The sequence below is a fragment of the Pinus tabuliformis genome, chromosome 8 (genome assembly GCF_031772625.1).
Source record: "Pinus tabuliformis cultivar Carrire ecotype Pingquan chromosome 8, CPIR1, whole genome shotgun sequence".
Lineage (NCBI taxonomy): Eukaryota > Viridiplantae > Streptophyta > Pinopsida > Pinales > Pinaceae > Pinus > Pinus tabuliformis.
Window position 1 is genome coordinate 312,767,266 of NC_142294.1, and position 23,444 is coordinate 312,790,709.

Genomic DNA, 23,444 nt, shown 5'->3' on the forward strand with positions numbered 1-23,444 from the left:
CAGGTTTACTCATTAAATTTGTTTGAGAATGCCTTCCTATCACTTTATTCATCATTGAACTTTGTGAATTGATGTTCGTCTGTAGATACAATAAATAAATTGTTGTCTTCAGAGATGATGCTTTGGTTTCTATAATGGGAATTCAATTGACATTCAAGAGAATATACACTCGTGAATGATTGCTCTAGCCTGGGTCGATAGATTTGAAATCAGATGGTCGTTTGTATCCACCATTTGAGGTGATGCTTGGAGAACAAAATCGAAACGCATGAAAAGGCAGATACTGCCAGTAAGGAAGGACATAAAAAAACGCAGATGCTGCGATTGACGAGAACAACAAACCCGCTGGAGTTATCTGTGATGGAGATGTTTGTCACCGTGCTGATTGAAGTTTACACATTAAAGTGATCTGTTTGAGTTGTTCATCATTATAAATTGCTGGTTGTTATATACTGTGGTTGGAACACCAACCTTTGGGCATTATTAAACTGTTGTAAAACACTACTTGAAAAATCAGAAGTACACAAAATACCTACAGCCATATGTATGGGACATGTTTGACAAATTCTTGTTTACTGTAGCTGCTATTCAATTACCTCAATTTCTGAGCTTAGGTAAAGGCGTATTAGCAGTTCTAAGGTTGTGCTAAGAAAGCACCTCCCACCGTTCTTAATCACTAGACAATTATCCAAAGAGGGTTCACGCTCTCCCATGCACTTGAATTTTCCCTTACAACAGTCAAATCTACTTCTAGAACTGATTGGAGACATCTAGACCAAGACTGGAGTGGAGACAAGCATTTCTGGATAGCGCTATATTAGACGACCGGGCATTTGAGGGCTTCATAATGCGGTTCCTGACAAGGGCATCTTCTGGAGCAGCTCGAGGCGACTCTTCCTCTTCCACACAGACAGGTATGCCAGCAATCAAAATCTACTATATAGAGGATGGTGGAGAGAGCCGGTGATAATGAGACCATGCTTTTTAGGCTTTAAATGTGAATGACGAGATCCAACATATCATTTCGAAGTTTAAAGAAATGATGAAGGCCCCCACATCTCAATCTGCACCTGAATATACAATGCTACGCTGGTATATAACGCTCTTCGCGCTGTCCCGGCTGACATCTCATTGAAAACACTGGCCTGGCATCTCATGCAGTTTTAATATGTAACGCTGGTTTTGATTCAAAACGAAATCTCAGAATTCCTATTCTGGCTTGGGCATTTTATCTTCCCAAGGAAACCTAACGCTCCTGCGCACTTGAGCTCTGCCAATTTGCTGACATTAATGATTGCCACCGCTCTGCTCCATTGAACCGTTTGCAGCTTGTCCCAACTCAATTACCATATCAGCGCCATTCTGCCAAAACTTCTGCGCTTGGCATCCACTCAGCGATAATCAACCTTTTCATTAATCTGCTCAACGACTTGGAATCCGCTCGACTGCAATCAATTGTTTCATTAATGTGACTACAGATTATGTTCATTATTTAATTTCAAAGGCGTTGCCCGCATGTTTGTTTTGGGTATCACTGAGGATTGCAGATTCATCCTCGTTTTGTACTGAAGATGACAACGCTGTCAATTTTCATACCCTGTTACCGCAGTGGTCACCCAAGATTGGGCCCAGGTCAAGCTAACAATGGTCTTCGAGGGGATTTTCCAATAGGTTTAAGTGGAGTGAGAGCCATGTGCAAAACAGAGCGGGACATCACCACTATTAAAGAGCTTGCAGATGGGAGTCAAATGTTTTCTTTTGGAGCATCTCATTCATCAGGAAACAGGAGGAGAGCAACTGATTTTTCCTCATCACATGTGGAACACATGGCATTAAGCAACAGTTCCTTCCCAAGGAGAATGCCCTCTAATTTCAATAGACAGTCCCCAATTCCAATTTCTGTAGTTAAAAAGGAAGGAGGGCGTATTCGGAACAGAAAGCAGGAGAACAATGATGCTGAAAAGGTGCAGAATAATTTTGATTTAGAGAATGTTACTGGAGAAACTGATAATGTAAACCACAGTAAAAGAGATCATCGCCTTTCTCTGAGATCATCATCTACATATGCGAGGAGATCTCCAATGTCATCTCTTAATGATGGATCCAATCCAGATATGAATAAATCATCTAACTCATCTGTTGAAGGTGACATTGTTGCTCTCTTTAGGCGAATACAGGCTGAGTCTACTGTTTCAAAAGAAAATCCGGGAAATGATAAGAAAAATAGTAACATTTCTTCAAAATCTAAGAAATCCGCAGATTCTGTTTTAAGAGTGTTATGTCAATACCCTGACAAACCTAAGGAGGAAATTGAAGAAGAGCCTAACCAAAAAATATCATTTATGGGAGGCTATGAGAAATTGGCGACAAACATAGATTCTTCAAGAAAGCAATCAAAAAAGTCCGAAGAAATTGAAGAAGAATCTAACCAAAACATATCATTATTGGGAGGATATGAAAAAATGACTACAATTACTGAAGTATTAGAGTTCATGAAAACTCTTATACAATCTACTGTTGATGACACATTACAAATCAGCAAAGGCTCTCTCTCTGAAATTCAGACATGTCTACAAAATGCACAGGAAAAGATCGATTTTTTGCAGCTTGAATCTCAGCTACAGCAAGAAGAACTAAAACAGAAGAGTCATTCTGAACATGTTTCTGTTCAGAACAATGAAACAGACTCCCATAAACAGCAAGTCAATATTGTTCAAGTTCATTCAGATCCAGTGCCCAATAAAGCAGCAATTGTACATGCAGATGCAGAAACTCAGTCTGCACTTCCCAAGCCCATCATCAGACCTTGGGAACAGCTTGTCCACAACAAGCATAGAACTGGTCTTGGATATGACAAGGACTTGTCCTTTCATATTCCAGACTACTCAAAGCCCATTCAGTTTCAGAGCGCTGGATTCATTCATGACAGTTCACCTGCTCCTCATGACAGTTCACCTCCAGCTGTTCCAGATTCTGCTCCTCTTCCACAACAACAACAACAGATTGTGAAATGCCAACACTGTGACCGAGTTGGCCATCTGAAATATCGTTGTTTTGATCTTCATCCATGTAAGCACTGTCATAAAACCACCCATTCTTCACACAGATGCTTCAGAAACAAATGTCCTGCAAGAACAAAGATTCATCTTGGATGGATCGCTTCTTGGCAATGGGCATCAACAGCCAAGAAGATATTCCAAACACATGTCAGAACTTGTTCTCGAGTATTAAACAGTCTTGCAATTGAGTTTTCTCCATCATCTCACCTTGTACCTGACAGGGGGGGAAATGATGGTCATCTACAAGCTTCAAAGTCACATCAAGCGAGCCTGAGCCACAACCTGCCACGCCAATTTCAGAGTTGTAGCCAGAAACAAAGATGCCCGTGAACATGCCTTCAGCTGGCAATCTGGGACACCTCCTCTAGCAGAAGACTTCAGCTTCTTGCCAGCTTTGGAAGAGTTCTAGGAATTGCATTAAGCATTCCAGAGTTGTTGGTCATCCTTAAACCATCATAGGTTGAGACTTCCCTTTTCAGGTTGAAGTTCTCCCTTTTATGCGGGGTGAGACCTCCCTTTATTGGATGAAGGTTTCCCTCTTTAAAACAATAGGATCACTTCCTCTAGCAGAAGACTTCAGTTTCTTGCCAGTTTTGGAAGAGTTCCGGGAACTTCACTAAGCGTTCCAGTGTTGGTGGTCATCCTTAAACCACCGCCCTTTATACCAACATTTCATAGAGCACATTCAGCCTAGTGTTGCCATGCATTTTTTGCACATTTTGTATTACAGCTCTCTTCTTGGACTCATGCATAACCCTTCGGATTAATGGGGGGAATGTTGGACACCTAATCCGAAATGGGTTAGTGTGGAAGCTAAATAGACTAAGTAGTCCAAGAGACCTTGGGATGTGAAACCCAACGGTCACATGTTGTACTATAAATGTATATCTCTTGTTAATAAAAAATGTACTCTCTTGATTATCTTTCATATTGTTCTTGCTCCCACGTGTGTTTAACAAGCTCTAGATGCAACTTCCATCACTTCTCCTTTGTATGGCCATCAATGTTGTAGTGGTTACTTGTAACACCCCTCCCTTGTGTGCTAAATTATTATAAACCTAGAAGAGTTAAAGTTAGGTGTGATATCCTCCCTTGCGTGTTCAATTATTCTAAACATAAGTTGAGGAAAGCTAGGTGATATGTAATATGAAAAGTAAATGTGTTATTAAATAAATTAATAAAATAAATCACTTGGAGGGTGGAGCACCAAGAGAGAGGATATTCTTGCCAAATCCCATTTAGGAATGTGATAGAGATGAATCTTTCATGATAAATATTCTAGATGAAATTCTCAATAAGATTGGATGGATTGGAGATCCATTAGATGGATGAGAGATAAAGATCCATCGGACATAAAAGCTTTGCGGGGGATAAGGGAAATATTTTATGAGGAAAAGCCTCGTGGGAGATAAAGATGAGCTTTTCTAGAAAAGACCTAGGCAAATGGAAAAATCCATAAAAGCGAGATGTCGATAACGGAAACTAAATCATGAAAGAAGGTATTAAATACCCAGTGCATCGATCAATTGAGGACAGTTGATTCTTGGCAAGAACCTTAACAAGGGGGAATTAGAGGTGATTCATGGTTGGGTGGTGGTGCTCCTCCCTCCAAGTGAGGTTTTAGGTGGTGTCATATGCATGGAATGTTTTGTATGATGATTCTTACCCTCTCTCTCTGTTATAGTTCCAGTTTTTTTATGAGAAAAGTTCTTAAGTTTCTTCGCCATGAGAATGCCTGAGTGAATTACATATTCTTATGTATTAATAGATTTAATGGTGTTTTCCTATAATCTGATGAGATTCACTTGCATGATATGTGCTTTATGTTAATCCTTACTTGTTATGAGGTTAAATCATTTAGCTCAGATATACTAATGGGTGAATTTATCCCTATTTGATGTATTTTCTTATGCATGTTGCATTCGAGTGTAAAGTTAACTATAGAAGAATATTTAGTGGGTAACAGTTCTAGTACCCATTCACAGTAGAAATTTCATGTGACAATTATTCATAAATAGATTACCTATGTTAATGTTTTTCTTATGAGAATGATTGTAGTTTTATATATGTGATTCCTTTCACATTCAAAAGTAGAGGCATAATATGTAGTTGTAAATACTAACTTTGTTTATGAGGAGATCATATATAAATATACCTGATCGTCTTTCATTTAATAAAGGAATATAGTTTGCTTATAGTTTCCTAAATTGGTGATTACTTATGCAAGAAGAACAGTTGCAGAGATAATGCTTCTCATTATATGACCAATGGTTCAATTATATGTGTTTACCTGTCAATAAGACTGCCTCCACTTAGGCTAATCTTAGCTAGTTACGCATGTGAATGAAAGGTTGGCTAATAACTTATCGACTATGTCTATAGGACTATGATCATGATGTATGGCCATGATAACTACAATAAACTTAAATTAATACCCATTAATGCTTACAAGAGTTATTTCATATTTTTGATGGTTGCATGTCATGATGCGTTCCCTTTCTCCCATTCGATATTAAGCTCAAGGGCTAATCTAAGAGTGTGAGTTATGGTTCATCATCTTGCGGGTATTTAATAGCTATTATTTTGAGTATATTTGCCTGGATGATTACTGTGCATGTAATGATTTCGTTAAATCCACCTGTGAGTGCATTGGAATTTAACTATAAATAAATTAAAACTATAATTAATGGAGCCTAGTAGTTATTTTTTTGGGGTAGGCCCAAAGGGGTACATTACAAATGGTGTCAGAGTGATCAAGTCCAAACCTTGCGGCCTATGGTCCAATTCACCTCTACGGAATATGAAAGTGGGAAAACCAAATAAGATAAATCACCCCACAATTTAAAATTTGAAAATTGGTAAATATTAATCGACTCCCAATAGTAAAATAGAGGCACATTTATATTTTGATCCACTATATATATAACCTTTCCAAGAAGATGAAAGGAATTGGGTGTTTTACGTAAATTAAGAATACCAATGAATTTATTGACTTCCTGGGTGAATAACGAGACAAGTAATCTCTCAAGGTAATACTGGAAAAGATAGTTCATATCAAGTCGATTTCAAAAGAAGGACTGCATCCAAAGGTTATACTGTTGTAGACGTATGATAGTACGTAAGAAGGACCCTTTAAAATCAAACATGAAGCATGCAAGAAATCCATGCACTGTTAGAAATGAGAGAACACCAGATTTATTCCGAACACCTACCTTAAAGGTTGATACCTTGGGGTTGATATATATATATATATATATATAGATATATATATATATATATATATATATATATATATATATATATATATATATATATATATATAGATATATATCAGTGTCACAATTCTGTAATTTTGAAGGTAAGGAACTTTTGATGCCAAAGTATGCGTCGACAAATGTTACTTGGGGAGGATTTTTTAGTTACTTACTATGTCAATTTCTCTATTGATTTCTCTATTGCAAACCAGCAGTGAGAAGAAAAAAAATAAAATAAATAAATAAATAAAAATTCTTCGCACAAGTCAAACCGTCCCACAGTGTTTCAGAATATGTTGAAAGGATGATGAAAACAAGATGCGACTTACGAATAAAATCTTGAATATTTATAAGTGACTTGTCAATTACGTTACGGGCTTTAAATCTGATATGACAGGACTTGTCAACAAAGGTAGGATAAAAATGCAACATATTTTGAAGGGACAAATCAATTGTATTCCATGCTCGAAATCAATTATATAACTCTTTATAGAAAATTAATTTTCTATATATGAACAAATCTAATGGAATTAATTTGATGAATTAGAAAAACAATGGTCCTGCTTCCTTTGGACTCCATTATTCACAATTCACCAACAATTGTAAGTACCAAATTACTACGCAGAAAAGGCCTCCATAGAAATGAGTCTTTCAGCCAAAGTTTTGAATTCGAAAATTGGGCTGAATCTCTTAACGAGGAATGTAATGGAAGAAACATGTGACACTCCACACGATGGATTTTTCCCTGCGGTTGGGCACTAAATATGAGGGTGTGATGTGTGTGTTAGTGTGGAAGGAACACCCATCTAGGTAATCGAAATGAAGAAACTCTAATGACTGTTGTTTCTATTTTCTTTTCTTAGAAAAAAAAGGAGGCAACAATACACACCAAAAATTAGAAAAAGGTTGCAGTGCTACGAATGTCGCTTTATCACCATTTTGGGAGATAAGAGAGTTGATTGGAAGGTTGAAGAAAAGTTGGGATCCGGTTTATTGTCCTCCATCAATAAGAAGTCGTATGCGGGGAAGGGATAATGATTATCCTCCACCAATTGGATTAAGCAATAAAACATACTATTATAAGTAGGTGTGACATGCTAAGTAAAATCAGTCACTATGTTTTCTAAATAAAAATTGAGATAGGATGAGAACATAGATTAATAGAATAAGGCATGGCGTAAACATTCTCTAATCAACCACAAGCTTTCATTCTAATTTTTAGGAAAAACATGATTAGTAACTAAGGTTTGTTGCTTTACGATTTGCTTTAAGGACATTAAAATGACTTTTCAAATTTTCTTAGTTCCTGTTGAGGACCTCGGGGAGAGAATTACAAATTCATGGTGCATTACAAATTCATGACCCCTCTTACTCACAATACTCGTCGAAGATGACATAACAAATTCTGATGTCGCTTGGAAATGAGGATTTGGTTCACGCTATTGCACTTTCTCTCTCTGAGGGAGAACAAAGAAAGGAGAATAGTAGAGGGGGCAGTTATGAAGTCAACAATGATGAAGAACCTACTAGTGCTCAACAAGCAAGCTTGGACATTGGCTTTCCCCGAAGAATGAGTGAGCAGGAAGACCTAATTATACCTTACAAACAACATAGATTCGTTTTTTTATCAATTACTTTGGTTTTCGTTTGAGCAAGTTGGATAATTATATATGCATGGACAACATTTTACAAATACTGGCTATGGAAGATTGGACATCTGCAAACTCTCCACACGAGGAGAAATTTTTGGGTGCTGGGTATACAAAGGTGAATGTGCACTATGTACCTTGGCAAGGGAGTTTAGCATAACTCATATCAAATGAATGTTATGGAGATGATAGTTTTCCTACCTTCCAAAGAGTTTAATAAAATTCGAGGTAGATGATGTTAACTGTGAAATGGGATGTGAGAACCAAGAATGTTCTCTACGCTCACGCTACTCAGTGCCCCGACCAATTAAATTATTTTGCATCACCAGTTCAGAAGAAGTTCCAGAACACTCTTTTTGTAAATGTGATAGATTTATAAATGGAAACAACTGACTAAAGCATTTAGTCATTATAGAGATTTTAGGAGCCCCATCGAAAAGGATCTTAATAGGAACAAAATAAACAATAAACGTTAGCAAGTAGATCCTCCATTAACATAGGAATTTTAAGAATCATCGATAGGCTTTTGTAAAGGACGCACAGTAAAAATTGAGGTTTTTGTCGGGTTGGCCTGAAAGTTGATTTTCCACGTGAGTTTTATAGGAATGAATCTCCAATTTCATATTTAACGTGGGTTTTATTGCACTGATTAAAAAAAAAAAAAAAAAAAAAAAAAACGAAAAAAAACAAAAAGCAAAAAAGCAAAACAAAAAAACAAAAAAAACCAAAATACAAAAAAAAATAATAATAACAAAAAATTTCATTTTTCTTTCAATTATACCCTCAAGGGTAGTTTTTGGATATAGAGAGCATTAGAAATCAGAAAAAAAGGATTTTAAAACTCCAGAAGCCGAAAACACAGAAAATAATTGTTGTGGAAGTCACCGCTCACAGTAAGTAAGTCATTCATTCCGGTAATGATGTGTCAATTTTTTCTTTTGGGGAAATATTTATTATTAGACAATGACTCCGCTGAAAAGTTTATTATCATCTATTTTGATTTCTGTTCATAATTCCACTGTAATTTATGCCGAGGTGGAATACAATAGCTCATAAAAAATTGATTTCTTAGTCTTGAAATCCCCCTTAGAAGATTTTGTAATGCATTGTGGCTCTTTATTTGAGAGAGACTAGATAGTCACAGGATGTTGTAATCAAATTGACTGTTTCAACGCATTCAAATACTGCTTCTAAATTTTACACAAATCATATCAGATACTTGGGTATTTAGAGTTCAATAATCAACATCGTGTTGCAAGAGAGATAATATTCCATCTTTTAATATTATGCTATAATACTATAAACAAAATATATGTATTGAGGTCCTTGAATGCAATAGAAAAATTCAAACTCAAGCATTTCTTAGCCTATCTTGATGACCACGAGCATACATATGCATTAGAGAGCATTAGATTAAAAAATGGAAACTTGGGGGAGTATTGATATTTTTTTTCATGTAAATGGCGAAGCATAGAGAGTTGGCATTATTAATATATAGCGTAGGACATATTTTTAATGCGATAACATTGAATGTGTTCAGGTTCGCACTGAATTTATTCATTGATGTGAGAATTAGAGACATTGCAATGCAAACACTACATTCTTTTCTTAATACCAAATAGTGCATTCATTCTCTAATGGAACAACATTGGCATTTAGGTTTTTGTACTCTAATTCATTGCAATGTTTATTCATTGGTAGAAGGTTTTAATGTAGTAAAATTGGTTGATATGTTGGTCAGCAAGATTTGAGAAATATACAAACTCATTGTTTTATTATTCTCCTATACAGTTAATGCAAGCTCTTTGAGACTTGGTAGAGCTTAAATTATGAAATAAGATTTTTGAGTGGCAGTAACGAATGATGTATGGATTTGTTATAACCCGAATGTAATTATAACCTATTCATGTTATATGAAATTATATGAAGTATAGGAGCATTGATTTCATCAAATGATATTCACAGTTGTGGAAATTATGGAGAAATTCATATTAGGAAATGAAATTTTATCCACGAAAAGAAAAAAACCTGATATGATCCGTATGTAGGAGAGTTGGTGGACTTAATAGAATTGTTTTTCAAGGATGTGGATTATCTTAGTCCATTTTTAAAGAATAATGCATGCAGTAAATCATATGGGCAAGTGTCGCTTGCATTTAAGACATGGACATTGCTTGGTTTCTTTTACGATAAATCTACTACCAAAATTAAGCAGTGAAACATTATTAGCGTGCATGAATGATTAGGTGATTATGATAAGAAACAACGAGATGCAAACTACGAGAAATTCTGATATTCTAAACAATAGATTAATCACGCCTTGAAAGGGTTATAGTCAGATTGGAAGATTAATTGAGTAGGTATTAGTTCTATGGCTATATGAAAATCCTTATAACTAACTCATTATGGCCTACTTAACTATCTTCTATAATAAACAAATGGCGAAAAAGGAAGATGGTAGATTGGGAAGATCAATTCCATAGGATATTATACTTATGGTGAGAGAGGTGTGGTGATGGTATGATAATCATCCACTCTCGAATGTTTTATTACATAAGAAATTGTGGATATAATGCAGTTAACAAGGTATAACGATTAATAATTACTATCATGTCAAAGGTTATGCACAAACTGTAGTTCGCTACTATGTTTTTATCATAACATCTAATGTAAAGATGGTTATGGAAGAGGGCTTACCCTGTTAGGTACTGATCATGAGCCTCTATAATAAATATGACCTATTGGTAGGATATGGTTAATAGATGGTTTTTGAATGTGTTATGTACTAAGAGATGGTCATTTGGAGAATGTTGACAGAGAAAGCTTGTGAGCATTTTAAACATTGATGTAATTTACATGTATCATCATGGTATTAACATTATAGTTGGCTTCAATAAGGTATGTCCATGTTTGCATCATTGTTTTATTTTTGTATGATACATATACTCATGCATTGTCATGGATTGTTTGTTATATTGCTATCATAAGCATGGTTAAGGGGTCATCAAGATAAACTTGTTGTGGAAAGAATCATGCTAAAATATACATATAATAATGAGGCATATGATTTTTCCATGTAAACACATGGGTGTACAATGTTATAGCCTTATAACAATATTACAGTTATCATTTGGTTGATGAGAGATGTCAAGCATCCATGGCATGAAAGAGTCTTGAGTTTAATGGATTGTTGGAATTATCTTGCAACTCATGATGAATTTAGGTATTGGTTTGGGTTCGTTAGGCAATTTATATAGAAATCATTGTAAAAAATGTTTAAAGATGTGGCTACCCAAATGCCTAAAAAAGGGGAGTAATCTGCAGAAGAAAAGAACATGATTGACAGAATGATCATGTTGTTAAAGTATAGTGCAGAGTGGTTAAGTTGTTGATACATAAAAAGGGAAATAGTAAATCACTCGAGATAAATGATTTAAGAATTAAGTATTGTTCTAATGATTATTAAATTATGAGTTAATATTATTCTTAAGATGCAAATAAGAATGAATACATACTATATTACTGATATTATGTGACAACCACATGAAATCTGAAAATGATTTTCACTTGACAAAACTTTCCCTGATTACAAAAATGAACCATGCTCATACAATTTCCTCGTCAACTAAGCACAATTGTTTTAATTGCTATAAAAAGATAAAGGAATGTTTGGCATGATACTAACATGGTAGAAAAATATGTGGATAAAGTTTTTGTCATGCAGGTGATACCATGGGAATGGTATGATGGGTTGTAGCAGAGATGGTACTATGTACAGTAGTACATATGGTACCCATATGACTACATATGTTACATGTTTGAAATATGATATGTATATCGGTGTGTATAATACACATTGTGTGCAGGTATGCATGAATACATTGGGTAGATGTCTGGCAGGACGACCGACTAGTGGTTGCATAGAAGAAGGAAAGTAAGAAGTGGTTCTTGGATAAGTAACTATGGTTAAGTTGGCATACATACGATTATGAAGAATATATATGATGAATATATACATTTTTATGTGATCTAATCTATTATGACATTGTAGTAATATTGATCTGGAAAATATAAAGATTTTTTGTATGCAGAGAAACTGCAAGAAGTTAGTGTTCAACAAAGAACATAAAGGCTTGGAAGAATGCCAGAAGTGAACATGCATTCTTCAGATAAATTGAAAAATTAGCAATAGTTGCTTTATTAATATTAAGTAACATCTTATGATATGTGTCATAGTTAAATTTCTACATCTATAAATTCTCACAAATGGTTTGAAAACAATGTTACAGGTAGCTATGAATGGAGAACACTCCTTGAGACTAATCTAGCTATGGACGAGGAGTACTCTTTGTGACCAATGTAGCTATTGAAGAGGAGCAATCTTGGTGACCAATGTAGCTATGGATGAGGAGCACTCCTTGTGACCGATGTACATTGGAAAAATTGCATCAAAATGTTAGAGCCATGAAAGCTGTTGATTCAGAAACTAGCTACCTGTGAACGAGATCATGATACAGTGATACACCGAGGTCGGTGTAAAATTTAAGGGGTGGAGTATGTAACAACCCTCCCTTGTGTGCTAAATTATTGTAAAGCTAACCTAAGTTAAATCTACATGTGATAGCATCCCTTGTGTGTTAAATTATTCTAAATGTAAGATGAGGAAAGCTAGTTGTGATACCCTCCTTTCTCGGTTAAAATATTCTAAACCTAAGCTGAGGAAAGCTAGGGGATATGTAATATGAAAAGAAAATGTGTTATTTGATTTTAAATAAAATAAATCACTTGGAGGGTGGAGCACCAAGGGAGAGGATATTCTTGCCAAATCCCATTGAGGAATGGGATAGAGTTGAATATTTCATGATAAAGGTTCTAGATGTGATTCTAGATAAGCTTGGATGGATTGGAGATCAATCGAATGGATGGGAGACAAAGATCCATCGGGCATAAAAACTTTGCAGGAGATAAAGGAAATATTTTTTGAGGAAAAGTCTCGTGGGAGATAAGGACGAAATTTTCCAAAAAGTACCTATGGAAATGGAAAAATCCATAAAAGTGGAACTCCGCTACTGGAAACTAAATCATGAAAGAGGGTATTAAATACCCAGTGCATTGATCAATTGAGGACAGTTGATCCTTGCAAGAACCTCGGCTTGGGGGGAATCAGAGGTGATTCATGGTTGGGTGGTGGTGCTCCGCTCTCCAAGTGAGGTTTTTGTTAGTGTCATATGTGTGGTATGTTTGTATGTTGATTCTTACTCTCTCTCTGTTATAGTTCCAATTTTATTATGAGGATTTTTCTTAGTTTTTTGCCATGAGAATGTTTGAATGAATTACATGTGCTTGTGTATTAAAAGATTTAATGTTGTTTCCCTCTATTTTGATGATATTTACTTGCATTGTATGTGTTTCATGTTAATCCTTACTTAATAGGATGTTAAATCATACAATTCAGTTATATGGATTTCTTAATTACCTCTCTTATGGAAATAATGGATAAAATAATGCATGTGACTATTGTGTTATCTCATATACATATCAAATTTATTAAGATTATATTTACATTGATAAGAAAGGATATCATGCCTTAGTGTCTTGCAGATGTTCATGCATGCGGATAAGGAATTAATGGTATATAATTTTAATTATGCATATCTGGGTCTATAAGATATCCAACAAATCTAACTGGAATGTAAATATCCAATGAATTTAACTTTAATATCACCAGGTTGACTAAGTTAACTAATATGACTATAATGATATGATATCTCTAGTGTTGTGTCATAACTCGATAAATGTTTATGCTTGCGATAACTGTCAGTATATGGTCCAAGAACCAGGTTATCTGAACCTTTCCTACATCTAATAGATCATGCTTAATATTGTCTTGACATATAAGCTTTATAGATAAACTTAAAAGTCAACATCCTCCCACTCTATGGTCAAAATTGATAATGACTATGGAGTCTATTATATAAATGTTAATAAGGATATACTAGTGGGCTAAAGACACCCTTGACCAGGGTTCAATATTAAACGATAAATAACGAAAAAAGTTCACCTGAATGGGATCTTATTAGAAAATTTCTAGGGTAGGCTCAGGTGGTACGTTACATCCTCCCAGGTAGCACTATATACTAGTATATCATCCAGATAGATAATAACAAATGATTCTATAAAAAGGCATAGTACATCATTCATTAATCTCATAAATGTAGTTGGTGCATTACATGGGCCAGATGGCATAACTAACTACTCATACAAACCTTTCCTGGTTTAGAAGGTGCTCTTCCATGTACCTTCTTCTTTGACTCAAACTTGGTGATATCCAGACTTCAAGTCCAGCTTGGTGAAATATTTTCCTTGTTGCAACTGATCTAGCAGATCATCTATCCTACGTAGGGGGTATCTTCTCTTGAGTGTGATTTTATTCAACGCCCTGTAATCTATACACGTCCTCCAATTCCCATCCTTCTTTGGAACAATGATGATGGGTGACCCACATGGTGATGTACTCCGTCAAATGACACTCTCTTCCAGCAGCTGCTACAATTTTTTCTTCACCTCACTTGCTTTTATAACAAACTTCTTATACATCCTAATATTTGTTAATGGGGAGTCTGGAAATAGCTAGATCTTGTGCTCCACTTCTCTCTTAGGTGGTAACCCTTTAGGTTCTCGGAACACATCCATGTATGCCTCCAATTGTTGTTTATGTTTCTTAGTGCACCCATCCAGGGATGCCCTGTCACTTATTGATTCCTCTTCAGACTTGATTTCTCTTAAAAATAATTAAACATGCTTCTTGCTAGAACTGATCAATTTCTTGGCTTGGTTGACACTTACTAGTGAAATTTTTGACTTGCATTTGTGCGCGTTGATGATGAACTATTTTCCATCCTTGATGGGTCGGTACTGGTTAGCTCTCCTCATGAATATTTTGTCATGCATGTACATGTATGGACTCCCAAACATGACTCCACATACATCAAGCTGAACCACATCGACATCTACTTCATCAATAAAATCAACACTGCTAGCAAATCTAATTTTGCATTGTTTTGTTACCTTTAGCTCTACATCCCATCCCAGTGGATATGGGTTTTGATGATCACGAACTTGCAGTCCCAACTTCCTAACCAGCTTTGCTGTAGTGATATTCACCTGTGATACTTAGTCCAACAAAGCATCAATATTTTTCTTCTTGACCTGACCTTTATATGGAAGAGTTTGTTCATTTATTCCTCTTCTTGTTGTTGACGTCTACTCAGATTTACCTCCTTCTACACTGATGTCTAGATGATCTTCTCATCCACATCTGAGCTTCTTTTAACTTGGTTGATTGAATCAGTGGCTATAAGGTTCTTCTTCTTATTATCTTACTTCTTGTTCTTCGGGTTTAGCTCTGGATGCAACTTCCATCACTTCTCCTCTGTATGGCCATCAATGTTATAGTGGTTGTAGTGGTTGCTAGGATCTTTGCACTGGTGTGTTGTGGTTGTCATATTTTTATCTTTCCCCCATTTTTCTTATTCTTCCCCTCCTTAGAGGCTTCATGTTTCTCCTTCTGCCTCAATCCACTTGATTAGGATCTTTTCAGGCCTATGTTCTCCAGGTACTATGCCTGTACACAAGCCTCATCCATCGATTTGGGCTTGAAAAACATCACTTTCTCACGCAGATGGCAGTGCAAACCTCCCAAATAATTGACGAGTACATATGGGTTCTTTGGAGAGATACCCAACTTTATAACGATCTTTATTAATTATGTGGTGTAGTCCTACATACTTTGGCCTAGCTTTTTTCTGAAGTAATGCCACCAGATCCAATGCTCCTCCACGTACTCAATGGGAAAAAATTGTGACTTAATGAGGGTTTTGAAATCCTCCGACTTAGTCATTGGAGGCTCTCACTCCAACATCAATGTTTCTGTGTGGCTCTCCAACCAATTCAGTGCACGACCCTCTAACTTCAGCAACGCAAATGCGATCTTTGCCCTTCCTCAACCTAATGGATGCTAAAATAAACTTCCAGTTACTGCATCCAGTGGTTCAACTTTAGAGCATGGATCTCATTGTGGTATGGCTTGATATCAACTTTTTCTTTCCTTTTGAGTGGGGATTGATTCACGAAACTGGAACTAAGTTTCTCTTTTCCAGGTTCTTTGTTCGGCTAGTTCTTCGTGTCTTCGCGATCTCCTAATTCCCCTTCTTATTTTTCTTTTGTATTCTAACCCCCAACTTCTCTAATTATCCCTAGCTTATTTCTTAGGGCCACCATGAGGAGGTTTACATTACGGTTTATATCTTCAACTTATGTTCGAGCTGCGAAAACCTCACCTTTGTAGGATCACGAGGTTCATTTACAAATTTGTCACCCATGTTTAGGGTGTTACGATTTTCAGCCTCATCAATATAGATCCCTGCAATCTCTATAATATACACAAAGAAACCCACTCTGATACCAAGTGATTCGTAAACTTCCATGGATATTCCACTTGAAAGTTCATCACAATAGATCTAATAATATTATATTAAAACCCTGGAAATTTTACACTATTGCAATTTATTAAATTTTAATATCTTTAGATTTAACTATAATTATCACATGCATGTGAATATAGCTTATGTAGAAAAGTAGAAAATGAAAAAATAAGCTCAGACACACATAAGATGCAAGATATGCTCTCTCGAGAAACCCTTTCGGGAGAAGACCCAACTGGAAGGCGAGGTGGCTTTTCTCTCTTTCTTCATCTGGAAATATGGTTTCAGGTACAAAGAAGTAATGCTTATGGCCTGTGGGATGCTACAATGCATAGATCCTCTATGTGTGATCTACCTCCTATCTCTCCTCACTATCTTTGCTCAGTTATGGAACAAAATTCTCTTGAAGGAATTGAATGCCTCTTCCTCCTAGTGGCTCGGTTATAACACAACCTGATAGCCTACTAGTGGTTAAGTTTGACTACATCAAATCTTAACAAGAGTTACAAAATAGTCTCTTCTAGAGTATTTTACATCAAAAACACGTGGCTAGCCCCTTTTCCATGAATAATGTGGGTCGACGCAGCATCCTCCCGAAATATAGGTGTGAAAAAAGAAGGTCAACTTCTGAGTGGCATAATATTTGCATACAGACTTTGATTAAAAAGCTTATTGTGTCGTTTGAAAGGTATATGTGTGTAGAATATACCATAGAAAATTAGCCATAGAAAATGGACTTTGTGTTTGCATTAGCCTATGATTATAAATATTACGATATTACAAGTGATCATTGTAACATTGCAACAAATTTTGTCACTTATAAGAAAAAGTTGTTTTTTTCTTGTACAACTTACCTATATTATATAAGAGTGTTGTATTGTTTATTAAATTCATTGATTGTTATATGTTCTAGTTGAACTTTGGTTGAAAATTTTTCAATCCCATATATCATGATAGAACATACATGTTGTATCAAAAGATATTATCCATGAAAAGGGTATCATCAATGAAAAAGACATAGTACACAACTTTTCCTTGTGACGAAACATACGCATGTGCAAATACATCATTATGTACAACTCTAAAATCCTTTTGGATATTGTGTTGCATGCTGAGAATCTTACCATATTTTGTATAGCAAAAATGTAATGTTCACATAAACCAAGACCTTCTTGTAATTAGACATAAGATCAACCATACTTTTACTCTATAGTTCTTGAAGGCCCTTCTCTCCAAATTTCCCTATTTTTTGATGCCACATCATTGTATTTTCTCCATAGATAATAGCGAGTTTTACTTCTTCCTCGACAGCCTTAAGAACAAAAAAAATGTTACACCCATTACTAATAGTGATTCCCAGCAACTTGTACATAGTTCTAGTTCAACCTCATGTTAGCAATATCATTGTTGCTTGAACCATCCTACATGATTGCTTTACAAACATAGTATTTACAACTACAATACTAATCTTGCTTACAAATATCATGTTTCCGGCCAACCCTTGAAGTTGTAGAACACCAGGGAGTGTTCTAACACTTCAATCCTTGAGCATCAATTTGACATTTTCTCATCATACGATTTTAGCTATTCAGTCATCCCCAAGGAAAATAGTAGTTCCTCCATTATACCTCTCATATTTGGAAAACCAAAGCTTATGTAAAGTCATATGAAAGGAGGTGCCCGAGTTAATCAATCATACATCGTGATGTACATGTGTGCTTCAAAAATGTGAGTAAACATCACATTCCTCCTATGAGGAGCTTTTTTCTTCTTTGGAGGGACTATCATGACAAACCTCCTCTCTCCCAACGCTTTCAATATTATATATTGAGTGGCAGTGGAATAATTAATATATATATATATATATATATATATATATATAGAGAGAGAGAGAGAGAGAGAGAGAGAGAGAGAGACCACATTTAATTAATGTTTGTTATGTATTGTAGCTGTGATTTATAATTTGAGTAAATGAATTTAACCATGTGACTTTTTGTTTAAAATGATTTATATTATTTTCCTAAATTGTAAATATTTTGAAAAAGTTATAGAAAAAAGATGATGATTTTAGAGTAAAGTTATTTATTTAGTTTAAATCTTAATTTTATGGTTTCATGATTTTAATTTGAATAAAATGTTTATTTTAATGCTATTAATTTAGGTGAAATTATTGATTTCATCTTCATGTGGATGATAATAAGTTAAAAAGAAATTGAAATTTCATGTTTTTGAAGTGAAGTTTAACAAGAATATGTTATTATAGAATAGAAGGATTCTCAATAGATTCCAAAATTGAAATATAATAATACACAACTTCAAGTGTAATGATTGCATAGAATTGAATTATGAAAATAAAAATTTCAAGTGTAAAGATGGTTTAGGCACATGTTACCAAAGATTTCTTTTTGGAAGGTTAACCTGCTTCATGGGAAAATAAGGGGAAACAACAGAGCAAAATGATAGAATCGTTCTCAATGAATACTCAAGAGGTAATCCCAAAAAAAATGCAAATTGATCGAAAGAAAAAATTAGTTAATTACATTAAGATCCTCAAACATGTTAGAACACTTAATCTTATTATTCCAAAACTTTGTTCTAGAATCTGGATCATAAATTTAGATTGTATTATATGCTTTGCAACATGTTACTCACTTCTTCTCCATTTAGAATGTTAAAAATGATTACATTTTGACAAGATAATAAATAAAGAATTATTAAATATATTTACAATTTATTTATGTAATATAATAAACAAATAATTGTTAAATATATTTATTTTTATACTTGAAATATATATATAGATATAGATATTATAAAAAAAATATTTTTTTATTACTCACAAAAAGCATTAATATTATTGAAAAATATGAATATAAGTATAATCGTGATATATTGTTTTTCTATTTATAACACACTAACAATAATTTTGAAGTTGAAATTAAATTAAGCATTAATTTATAAGAAATGGATTTTGGTATCAATTATACCCTCAAGGCTCCGTTTAAACACATAACTATAAATAACAATAACTATAACAGTCTTATTAAAAGGCCCTAAGCTCTACGTAATTGGGCTACGCGTAATTTCTTTCCCACGTCACATTAACGAAACGAAATTTATACATATATTTGAATTAAGAATAAACGTTGACAATAAAATATTCATGGCTACCCAACCCTAGAGTGTAACCCCAGTGTCAGAAGCACGTATATGTTTTGAGCGGCATCCAGGTCAGCAACGCGGTCATCCGCATACCCATACGTTGCCAGCAAGCCCTAAACATCAACACATACACACCCCACCATCTCCACATGCGAACGATATACACATCAACATATACACACTCCAGCATCTCCGCAAACGATATACACATATATATCTGAAGATATACACACATATGTGAAAATACACACAGATATCTGAACATATACACATATTTGAATATATACACAAATATTTGAACATATACATACATACCTGAATATATACACATATATGTGAATATATACACATATATTTGAACATATACCCATATATGTGTATATGTACGCACAAACATACACATATTTAAAACTGGATATTTCGCTCTGCAAAGCTGCGAAGGTCAGCCTAGCTCAGACTCAATTCATTCTTTTATGCATTCTAGTTTTACATATTTGCATCATAAATAAATTCCATGGATTAAATAATGCAGGATTCAATGGAGGCCGAGGCGAAAAGAATTGCAGAAGAAGTGAAGTCTCTACACGGATCTGTTATACAGCTTGAGGAATTCTATCAAACTTATGACAGCATTATTAAAAAGTCTGAGAATTCAGCAATTTCAAGATCCGAAGCTGACAATAACGGAAATAAGAAGCTAGACCTTTCAACAGTTTCTCCACGAACTTAACGGACTCGTACCTTTTAACTTGCCAGACTGAGCGCAGAAGCTGTCGACCATCACTAAATTTGACCTTTCTAATAACTGAAGCTGTCGACCATCGCTTAATTTGACCTTTCTAATAACAATATGACGGTAGTAAATACCGTCCTTATATCAACTTTCTTGATCGCATTCGGCTGATTTTGTTTGCAATATTAATTTCTTGGTGCATCGTCTGCCCGAATCCGTGACGAGTGTGGTGAATTTGAGAACTCTCGACGTCAATTCGAACCAGTTCGCATCGCTGCCGCGATCCATGGGAGGACTGCAGAAGGTTAAAATCCTCAACATTCCTGGAAACTTCTTTACCGAATTGCCAGAAAGCATTTAAATTGCAGGTGAAAATTATATGAGAATATTTAATTGAAGATGCTCAATGCTTTTGGGAGCTTGTTTCCCCAATTTTTCAAGATTGCCTGTAAAAATGGCTTCCAAACCCTAGCTAATATGATTTAAGTTTGTGCGATCTAATGGCTTGTATGATTTTACTGCTACCAAGACTCTGGGAATCAAACTCTTTAAGCTACAAAGGCTCTCTGTTCTTTCTAACAATCCTTTTCATCTCCCTCCGTCCATCTCATGCCTGATCGATGTCTCTGCGTTCTGACAGAGACATCACGAAGGAACTTTCAATGTAATGATAATGCTCAGGCTTCAGATCAATAGTCCTATGGCATCTTAATTTAAATAATTATACAATATTTTTTTAAAATGTTTTATTAATATAAATTAAAACCACATTATATATTTATATACTATTTTAATATGAAATATTAAAATAAAGTTATATACTCTATATAATGTTTATCATTTATTTATTTTAGTAGAGTTAGTTTACATTTTATCTCCGTATTTTCTAATCACATAGAATAATTTATTTACCTGGAAAAATTAGTTAAGAGCAAATGTACTTCGAAGGATTTAAATTTTAGTGGAGAGTAAAAGAAATTCACTTTATTGGCTAAATAAAAACAAATTACGATGGATAAAATAGACCAAAGTATTTTGATAATATTTTTTTATATATTATAATATTTTTTTATATTTTTTAATATATATTAGATATTGTTAATTTTTTTAATATAATATGTTATTGTATATTTAAATATTTGTCATTATACAAAATATTGTTTCACTATTAGTACAACCACATTAAAAATATTAATGTATTTGATATAATCAAAAGCTTCATTTGTATTTACCATTAATAAATATATAACAATAAAAAATAATTAAAAAAACACTATTACAATAAAAATATTATTAATATCAATATAATTAATAATAAGTAGAAATTTGTATTAATCATTATTTAATATTAAATATTATTTATTATTATTATTTAATTTAAAATATGTAATATAACTTAATTATTTAATAATAATATTAATTAATTAATTATATTTTATATATTATAAATATAATAATATTGTAACACAATTACTATTATCATTTTAAAATTACTAGAGCTTGTATGGCTAGAACTTGTTGATTAAAATCAATATATACACGATATGTGATATACGCAATGTATATCCTCACAATACCTGCAGTTTTGAAGCGGTGAAAGGGCTGGAGAATGGAGGCACGCGCAACCTTTTCAGCTGAATCTCTTGCATAAAAAATCGAGACTGGTATTAAGTACTGGTATTAAGTTCCTCACAATCGTGTAGCATGGAGAAAAATTAATATTAAGTTCCTCACAATCGTGTAGCTTGGAGAAATGATCCATCGCCTCTAAAACGATCCATCGCCCAACTGAAACGGCGATTCATTGGCTATACACGTTTGATCACCCACCGATTATGCCGCCACGTTACCAAGACGACCAAATTTCAATTAAAAAAATAACATGAAATATTTTTCTGTCGTGGCTTCATGCCATGTCGACTCACAGCCGTAGATATGCTTCTTAGATCAAGCATATTCGAGGCATATTCCCGAGAAAATTAAATCCTTCCTGTGTAATTATTTTTATAAAAACAAGTCAACAAACTTATAAAAAAATTTGACCGATATTTTTTATTAGAATTTGGCGAAACATGTTATCTTGAATTTTTTTTTTTTTTTTTTAATTATATCATCACTCTATAAAATTGATAGATAATTAATAATTATATTGTAAAGAGTTCACAATTCAAATTTATAATTTCAATAAATTTTTGAAAAAATTAATCTAAAAATATATTTAAAAAACAACAAAATATATAACAAATAAAAATATAAAATTACAGATAAAATTTTATTACTTATTTAAACATCAATAATTATAAACGAAAAATAAATACAAATATTTCCTTCAAAACATTATTAAGTAAACCACCACTTCATGACATTCTTTTAACATTTCATGAAATCCTTTATCATTGTACACTGAAGGTTGTACAAATTTGAATTGATTCAACGCAAATGAAGATGGTATTTTTAAGGGTTTTAATATCACTTGATGGCATATTAATAATATATTTCATCCCATGTATGTACCATCACATGCACACTCAAAAATGGTGCACACTCAAAAATGGAGATTGCATTGTTGGTAAAAATGTAAGCTATGATTTTAATGAGTTATATATATGTGTTATGTTTTAACAGCGACAAATTAATTATATTTAGTTAAATATTTTTTCAGACATTAACGTTATTATTATGTAAAAATATATGTCAAGAAAATTATATATTATTTTACAATGAAGTATTATATATTTAAAAAAAAATATATAATAAAATATGATTTTGTAAATTATTAAGGATGATTAATTTAAAATAATTTAATCTCGTAATAAATAATCTAACATAATATGTCACATATTTAAATAATTCAAAATTGGCGGTGCGGAGAAACTTTTTATGGCTAATATTTTTTTGAGATAATCTGTATGCTCTATAATGACATAAGGGTTTATTACAATAGAGTTTTTTCAAATAATGGTGAACTAGGACATATAGAAATCAATGAATTTCATGAAAATTACAATATTGTTATACAATATAGATAAGTTGTACGGGAAGAATTAACATTTTCTTATAATTGACAAAATTTGTTGCAATGTTTTAGCGATCACATGTAATAT

At 33.8% G+C, this 23,444-nt stretch overlaps 1 protein-coding gene across 1 annotated transcript; it reads left to right on the forward strand.

Moving 5' to 3' along the window:
* The first annotated feature begins 1,571 nt into the window (after positions 1 to 1,571).
* On the forward strand, positions 1,572 to 20,337 carry LOC149235395 (uncharacterized). Its single transcript, XM_089368533.1, has 2 exons — positions 1,572 to 2,480; positions 20,140 to 20,337. The coding sequence occupies exons 1-2, from the start codon at positions 1,572 to 1,574 to the stop codon at positions 20,335 to 20,337; spliced, it is 1,107 nt and encodes a 368-aa protein (XP_089224659.1).
* Positions 20,338 to 23,444: the final 3,107 nt, after the last annotated feature.

Bases quoted from the DNA above. Each gene is read 5' to 3' on its own strand.
- LOC149235395 (XM_089368533.1), top strand. From the start codon at position 1,572: ATGACAACGCTGTCAATTTTCATACCCTGTTACCGCAGTGGTCACCCA. The intron at 2,481-20,139 runs GTATTAGAGTTC...TAAATAATGCAG, and splicing joins AAATGACTACAATTACTGAA to GATTCAATGGAGGCCGAGGC.